At 48.1% G+C, this 8,847-nt stretch overlaps 1 protein-coding gene across 2 annotated transcripts in view; it reads right to left on the reverse strand.

Annotated features, from left to right (window-relative positions):
- Window positions 1-5,386: 5,386 nt before the first annotated feature.
- Smim12 (small integral membrane protein 12) overlaps window positions 5,387-8,847 on the reverse strand; it is a 3,824-nt gene continuing 363 nt past the window's right edge. For both annotated transcript variants that reach the window (XM_023701072.1, XM_023701071.1), the window contains exon 2: window positions 5,387-6,314. In XM_023701072.1, the coding sequence (XP_023556840.1) occupies window positions 6,031-6,309 (279 nt within the window). In that variant the 5' untranslated portion in view covers window positions 6,310-6,314 and the 3' untranslated portion in view covers window positions 5,387-6,030. The remainder of the gene's footprint in view (window positions 6,315-8,847) is intronic.

The raw sequence follows: 8,847 nt of genomic DNA on the forward strand, positions 1-8,847 counted from the left end.
AGAGGCAAGAGCCAAGGAGACACAATGAATAGCACATGTGAAGATGCCAAGGTTTGAATGAATGTAACACATTCAGGAAATGTTAAAAACTAGGTTCTTTCTCAGGGACTGACGGGACATAAAGCTAAGGAGATGGCGTGGGCAAGACGGAGAGAGATCCTGCATGATGTGCAGGAGGCTGCAGCTTTTCTCCCATGAGAGGAGCAAGAAAGAACTTTGAAGAGTAAGTTCATCAAATAAGTGTGCTGTAGAAAAGAAATTCTTACAGAAAAAGAAAGCCGGGGAGATAGCTTAGTGGCATAAGCACTTGCCTGGCAAGTGCAAGGTCCTGAGTTTGATCCTGGAACTGAAGCAAAAAAAAAAAAGCTAGGAATTTTAAGGAAGAGACTACAGGTAAGAGATGATGAGAGCTGAAAGTAGGGGTGTCAGACAGACTCCAGAGGCAGAAATGGGTCACTACAGGTGGCGACAGAATCCATGAAGGCCTGTGGGAAGAGGGCCTGAAAGGACACGAGCAGCAAGGTGGAGGAGATGGCTGTTAGACCCTGTGCTGAGTGACATTTAAACAGTCTTAGTCTTCACAGCCCTGGGCGGCAGACAGAATTACTGTAATCCCATTGTACAGATGATGCTTGGAGGGTTTGAATGAACTTCTCAGTCCCACAACTAGAGTACAGAGTTAGGTTTCACACCCAGGTCACTGCTTTAACCATCACGGCACATAGTAAATACAGGCAGAGGGGCATAATACACTGTTCTAGATCATGTACGTTTTAAGGATTTTTTTTTTTTCTCTGAATGCCTTCAGGGCAGGTTTGGCTGGCTTGAGTTGTGGGGATCGAACCACAGCAACCTGAACCTGACAGCTTTGTTGAAGCAGCCACTTAAAGAACTGAGCTAAGGGGCAGGCCCCCAGATCATGTACATTTTACAACCCAAAGTAAAAATACACATTGGCAGATAGCAAGGTAGATACTGGGGTTGAACCAGAAGTGAGGTCAAGTCTGCCAACAAGACATTCAGGCAGAGGCAAGAGTGAAGCTGAAGAACACTCCCACTGAGGGCAGGAGGGGACCACGGCAAAGCAAAGCTGGAAAGGGACACTGAGGGGGAGGTCGTGTCGAGGGAGAAGCTCAAGGAGAGAATGTTAAGTGCTGCAAAGAGCTACAGTGTGACCAGGACCAAAACAAGGACACCAAATTTGCCATTACAAAGGCTTTTGGCCAAAATGGCATGGCTCAGGCATTGTAGGGAGCAACAAACAAACAGCAAAAAAGCTAAGGGAGCAGGGATAGGGCTGGAAGCTTACGGATCCTTCTTTTAAAAAGGATCACTATGGAGTGTCACTCACTCTTTTCTTTTTCTTTCTTTTTTTTTTTTTTTGCAGAACCGGAGACTGAACTCATGCTCTTGTGCTTGCCAGGAAGTACTCATTCTACTGAGCCATCTCCCCAGCCCTGCCACACTCTTGCACGAAGAACCCACAGATGCAGAAGGCTAGACACCATGGCTATGTGAGGCGCTTCAGCTTTACCTGGCAGCTCAAGCTCAGAAGCAAACAGAAATGCACAGTGGAGCTGGACTTGGACACGAGTGAGCAGGGCAGCAGGAGAGGCCGTACGACACAAACACCTTTGGACTCATCCAGACGGAAAACCTGCCCTTGCTGGAATGCTAGAGGCTTTTAAAAATTCAGTAATTTGGAAGACCTGTTTGGCATTTTTTTTTTAAAAGCCTGGCTTTACCTTTGCATTATGTAAAAAAGGTTTGACAAACAGATACACAATGTTAACACATTTAATTTTAAAGGAATCAACTCTTTTTTAAGTCCATGAGAGGCTCTGCTAGAACAGGATGAAAACCAATATGCCAATTACTATACTCTTCAAGCTGATTCCCCCAAAGACTTCTATTTAGCAAATACTTTTAAGAGACTGTGTACAGCAAAGGAATCAAAGAGCAATTTATTTTTATCTCACTGTTCAGACTGACTGCCATCCCACTTAGATAAAAGGGAAGTTTTCCAGGGTCATCACAGCCAGCACTTGCCTGTCTTCAAAGCACGTGTAGCAGCTTCTCACTCTTTGCACCCCGCTGGTAGGGAATATATTCACATCCCCATTCTGCAGGTGGGGAAACCAAAGGCAGGAGAGACAAAGGCACAGCCTAAACACCAAATTCCCTTGCCTCCGTCACCTACCTCTGCTCCTGAATCTTGACCTGTTGGGTATTGTGGACACCCTTCTCCCCACTTTTTTTTTTTTGGCTCTGAATGACCTCAGGGCAGGTTTGGCCTGCTTGAGTTGTGGGGATCAAACCACAGCAACCTGAGCCTGATGGCTTTGTTGAAGCAGCCACTAAAAGAACTGAGCTAAGGGGCAGGCCCCCCACCCTTCTCCCCACTTCTCACCTGTGAATGCAGGCTGCATTGCCAGAATGACATAGTGACCCAGGGCTGAAGCGTGCAATCCCACCCCAGCTTGGTCCTTAGGCAAGGAAAACCTTTCCTGAAATATTCCTAAAATGCCCTCAGCCAGACCTGAAAGAATACCTGTTCTCACTCAGCCAAGATTGGTCTCTCCTGCCATTTCCTAGGATCACAATGATATATCCAACTATTGTAGGAAATATAAGCACTTCCTGCAACAGACTTAAAGCAGCCAGTGTTTGCTGTGGACCACGCTAACAACTTCACATTTACATTTTCCTGGGGACAACCCAGCAAAATTCTTATCCCTGTTTTATAGAGGACATTGAGGCTAAGAAAGGCTCAGTGACTTCAGTAAGGTCATTTAGTTTGAGACAATATTCTTAAGTCTGACAATATTAATTCAGTGACCTGAATTTTTACCCTCTAGCATGTCCCTGGCTTGGCAACCTATGAACACAGAGACCCACCCCAAAGTAGCAGGTGAGCCAGGCAAGCCAGAGCTTTTTAAATCTAGCTAGCTGCTTGGCTCACAACCCAGACTCCAGGGAGGCTAATTCCGTGCTGTTTCACGCAGTCAACAGTCTGATCAGCCAGGGCACTGGGAAGCTGACGACGACGAGTCAAAGGGCTCCCTGGCCGGCTTGTCCTGGCAGCTACCCAGCTGACTTGTGCTAACACAGCACAGGAAAGGGTCTAGAGAGAATGGAAAAGCACCAGATACAGAGCCGCTGAGGAGAGAGAAGGGATTCCTGCCATGCTCGGGCAGGATAACCCTGATCCGAAACTACTACCATCACGAGGTTTGGAAAAGACCTGGGGTGGAGGGCAAAAGAGTTGGGCACATCTACTTACTGATGTGTTTCACTGAACTGTAACTGCTGGGCCAGTTTAAAAGAGGATCACATAACTCCCAAGGCAAATTAGCAAGCACAGAAGAAAACCAGCCCATGCCTGGTTCACTCCAGCAACCCTGATGCACTCTCTGCCCACGGTCATGGAAGCCCTGCTACTTGATGTCACCTGTGCACAGAAAAAAGCGCACGCTCTACCTTCTATTTGGTACGGCAGCTGTGGACCTCAGCCAGCCCATGGGAAAGGAAGATTAAGCGGAGAGTATTAATAGACTTGCCGGAGCCAGAAATTCAGCCAGGACATGCCCTAGGAAATGAAATTATTTAAAAGTGGGGTACACAAAGCGAGACTGGAAGAAAAGAGCAGCTTGGATTTCCAAAGATAGCACTTCTTCACCCAGACATGGGTAGGAGGGAGGTACACTAAAATATCTCAAAGTCTAAAACTGTCTGTGGGAAAAATCTTTCACGTATGCTCCCCGTGGCTTTCCGGAACCAAGTATTTTGCTTAGGTTGATATTAAACTGTACATATAGTTTTCACTGGAAATCAATTCAGTGACCTAATATTTGATGTAAGCTGTTAGAAAAAAGTATATAGTTCTCAGATGTCATTGGAAAAGGGACGTTTTGTTGTCCATATTGCTGAAATGCTGGGGGCACTAACAGGCCGGACCAGCCCTTTCCCGTATGCCAAAACCATACTGGCATACGAGGGGCATTTTTGAAAGACAGCAAAGTGGCCACCACTGGTTCAAATGGACCCAAGTATGTTAGCATGCTTAGACTGTCAATAAACTGCCAACCTTAAATAATTAAAACTCCACTGAATTTTTAACATTTTTAAGGGGGAAAAAAAGGAAAACTGGTGCCACCACTGATCAAGCCCCACACTGGAAGCTGGATCGCTACTGCCCCCTTGTGGCAGGGCTGTGCTCTGCCCACTTGTCCTTGATGCAAAGGAAGGAAGAAGTACTTGTTATTCCCGATTCCCAGGCCTAGTAAGGCTTCCGACCACCACAGGGTGGCAGCAGCAGCCTGTGAATGCCACCAGCCAGAATCTGCAGCCAGAGACGGCTGGGCAGAGCCTTTACCTCACCTTCCTGGGGTGGCAGTCTTTCCCCACTCTCCTCAGATTCCTGTGAGAAGTGATGGCCCCTCAGCTCAACTCCACTAGGCGACCACAACACTGAGGGGAAGCCAGAGTGAACATGATCCTTCTCTCAGGCCACCTCTTACGAGCGTCCTTGTCCTTTTTACAGCTGTCACCCCACCTGTTCAAGAATTCTACCCCTCCCCATTGCCACCACCAGGAGGCCCCCAGGGGAGAGGTTGAGGTAGAAGACAGAGCCAGTTCGACCCACTTTCCATGCAAATTCACTGCGCAGTGGGCACGATGGACGCTGCCCTTTGCACTTAGGCTAACCTGTCTGCTTCACTATGCAGCAGCAGCTCAGGCAGATGGGCACTAATGCCTACACCCCTCCCACAGACACTGGCTAGTACACCTGGCCTCTCCACACTATTCATCCCATGTCATCCAGTGCCATTTACTCTTTGTAGCACGGACTCTGAACTGCTGGAAAAGCCTTCTATGAGACAGCCTGCATCTAAGCAACTTCTTTGAGGATGACAGCATGCAATATAATAACCACTGCTAATTTCCTATTATCTTGTTTGGAAATTCTCTATCATTATTTTTACTTTTCTCTTTAAAACAAAAAAAATGAGGGGCCAGGGAGATGGCTCTGTAGAATAAGTGCTTCCCTGGCAAGTGCGAGGGTCTGAGTTCAATCCCTGGCTCGGCAAAAAAAAATAAAAATAAAAATAAATAAAAGCTATACAGAAAAGTAGTGAAAAGATAACAAAATTTGAAGAGCAGTTGTGTTAAGTGTTGGTGACCTCATTCTAATCCCTGCTGAATCGCCTCGGAGCTTTAGGCTCTGGAAGAGCTGCTGCCTGTTATCATGACGATAAAAAGGCTCCTGGGAGCCAAGGCCTCCTGGACTACAGCCACCACTCATGAAGATAAAGCTCCCAGGTCCCAGAGCCCTTAACCGCTACTGGTGTCCCCAAATGCCACCTAGAAGACAGGATTCGATCAAGATGGTTCTCAGATGCCACTTTAATCAAGGTGTTCAGTACACAGTGATGAGGGGTGGAAGGCGTGACTGTGTTCAGGCAAACGCAGCAGGCACATGTTCCTCCCTGCCCCAAGAACAGCCCGTGCATCTGACAAGAGAAAAGCACTTTCCCTCCCAGGGAGTCTCATTCCTGAGCTGACAACAGGATTGCAGGAAGAATGAACACAAAAGACAGGGCAAACTAGTCAGGTAAACCAGGCAGATTTCTGAACTCTTCCCAGTGCAAACTAGAACTAGGCATATGGGGACCCCTCCCAAAGAGAACACCCAAATCCCGGCGGTTCCGACTCCAGGCCAAACAACCTTCGCAGGGAGACTGAGAGCCAAGGTCCATTTATAGTACTCCTCTGGGCAGGGCACCAATGGAAGCCTGGGAGCCTGAGCAGCTGTGGACCCCGTCTGCAGATTCAGCCTTGCTCCTGGCTGGCCCTCAGCTGCTCCTGTGTCTCCCTGGCTGTAAAGCAGCAGCCAGTACACGTGGGGCTGTGGTGTGTAGAAGGGGCCAGAATAAGCAGCAAAAGAAACCAGACATGTGTTCTGGGGCTCGGTTGCTACCATGGCAGGACATGTCACAGCCTGCTGACCATAGGGTCCTGAGTCTTCCATTAATTCTTCTCAGGGCGGTTTCTGTTCAGCACAGATTTAGGGGCAAATTCCAGCTTGTCCTTAAGGCTCACCACTTGTGTATGGTCCTTGCCTAGTAGTTCATCCAGTTTACGATCCTCCCGGCGCTCTGAAATGCTCTTTTCTTCCTCCACAGGCTGGGGGTCCGTTCCCCTGATGAACCATTCCAGGTGGTAGCCCACAGCCCCAACCACGAAGGCCACAGGAAATGTGACATAAGGAGCATAGGTACGCACCACGGTCCAAAAGACAGGCCACATGACATCTGCAGAAGAGCACATGGTAGCATTAGGGAGAAACAATCACCCCCACCCACCCCCACCACCAATGGAAAGCCCACCAAGCACTCTACCTAATAGGCTGCCTGGCACATTTCAGTGATCAGCCACCTTATGCAGAGTACAAGAGGGTACTCTGATGCAACAGTTGGGCCCCTAAAATAACCTAGAAAATGCTGGAAGACTTCATTGTTGAGGAAGGTAGGCAGAATCCCTATTTTACATACTATTCTCTTTTGACAACTGTGTGCCTACATATGGCAGTGTTCCCCACAAAGAGACCTCTGAGCCTTTCCCAATAGGGGATGTTGACCTTTGGTTTTCCCTCTCCAGTCTCCCTACATTGCAGAAAGAAAAAAGCAGCATTTCTCTCACTTTTTTTTTTGTACCAAGAATCAAACTCAGGAACTTGCACTTGCTAAGCAGGTGCTTACACTGCTTAGCTATCTCCCAGAGAATAGCCAATCACCACATACAATCCCATGGTGATTTATCTCCTGGTTCTTCAAAAATAAGTAGTTCTGGTAAGGCACAGTGGTACACGCCTGTAATCCCAGCATTAGGGAGGCTGAGGCAGGAGGACTGTTGAGTTTGAAACCAGCTTGGGCTACAAAGTGAGCTCGAGGCCAGCCTGAGCTCAGGCTTATAACCACTTACAAAACATGCTATTTTAACACAAAAAACTGAGTCATTCTAATGGCTATTTTGTAACAAATGATTATCCTCATTATTAACAATTACTAAAGACCATTCATAATTATCATACTACCACTTTATACACACTTCATATATATTCATCCTCCTGAGGTTTCAACTCTTTGCAAGTGGACCTAAGATGATAATGGACCATCCTAAAGGTGAGACAAAAACCCAGAGCAGCTTCAAGTCCCCTCTGTCCTATTCCTAACCCTGTCTTGGTGCTGGGCCTACACTGGGCAATTTTCACATCCGTTATTATCTGACCCTCACAACACCCCCATGATGCACAAATCATTAGGGCAAATCTTTGTCTAAGGCCACAAAGACTCAAAAGGCACTGTTAACTTGCCCAAGATTACCAGAAGCAAACAGACTCACTGATTTTAAGCCCAGACCTCTCCAACTTCAAAGCCTGGGATCATTCAATTCGAAAGGTACAAACTGCAGGTGGTGGTGGGGGAACCCATTGCAAATAGGTATTTGGCTTCTATCCAATTCCTGGACTTAAAGGAGAGCCTCCTGCAGTCTCTCCCAACTCCCCCAGTTTAGCATCTTATTACCTGGAGGAACTTCCACTTTTTCTTTTTCTTTTTTTTTTTTTTCATACCAGGAATAGAACTCAGGGCCTTGTGCTTGTTAGGCAGATGCTGCACTGCTGAGCTATATCCCCAGCACAAGCCTCCACTTTTGTAAATTCTGAGCTTATACTGAGAGATCTATGAAATTCTAAGATACAGACATTAAAAGATGCATTTCTGAAAAAAACCAAACCTAACACTTCCCTACTGTATTCCTGCCTTGTAAGATATATTTCTTTCATAAACAGTAACTCTCTATATAAATTTTTGTCTTAAAACACATCAGCCAGGCCAGGGAGATAGCTCAGTAGAATAAGTGCTTGCCTGGCAAGCGCAAGGTCAGGAGTTCAATCCGCGGTACCGACAAAAACAAACAAACACAGCCCACAACGAATACTCTCTCTCACACCACGCTTATATGCCAATTATTTTCAAGTAAGGCCACTCATTTATTCAACACAGATATTCAACATATGCCATCATCTCCACGTCAGGCATGGTGCTGGACTACCTCACCTGTCAGAATTTCCTCAAAACACCATCAAATGCCCAAAGAACACCCCAGCCAGCTCCCTGCCCTTTCCGCTCTTTCTGGAGTATTTTTGTTTTGTTGTTTGTCTTTTTGAGGCAGGGTCTCATTATTCAGTCCAGGCTGGCCTCGAACTCTCGGCAATCCTGCCTCAGCCTCTCAAGCGCTGGGATTATTGGGTGTGGTACCACTCCAGGCCTTCTCCCACCCTTTCTAGTACAAAGTGCTAAAGAAGTTTGCTGACCAACCAACGAGCAAACGAACGAACGACACAGCTTGAGCAACTCATTAGTGTAAAGCCAAAGCACTCATCCACCCACGTGGCAATACCCCAGCAGATGCCTTTGCTGATTATGAGAAGCTAGACCTGCAGAAGTCACCCCCAGGGCCGTGAGAACCAAGGAGACAGAAGCGCTGCGACGCCCGTGTGCAGCCCGGCACGGAGGGAGCCTCCAGTCCAGCACTAGTCAGCTGGGCAGCCGGGAAACCTGCCCTCGAGACCCGAGGCGGCGTCGCCAGCATCCTCGAGCCTTGCTACCAAGACGCGGGAGGCCTGGGGAGCAGGGGGCTGTCCCCGACCCGAGCCCAAAACCGAGCCGCGCGCGCGGGGCGCTTCAGTCCGCCGCCCTGCGCAGCGCTCCCGCTCGCGGTCTGCACGCGCGTTCGCGCAGGGGCTGAGGCCCGGCCCGGACCCCGGAGCGCCGGGCGGCGAGG

This window comes from Octodon degus, unplaced genomic scaffold (genome assembly GCF_000260255.1).
Source record: "Octodon degus isolate 3935 unplaced genomic scaffold, OctDeg1.0 scaffold00130, whole genome shotgun sequence".
NCBI lineage: Eukaryota > Metazoa > Chordata > Mammalia > Rodentia > Octodontidae > Octodon > Octodon degus.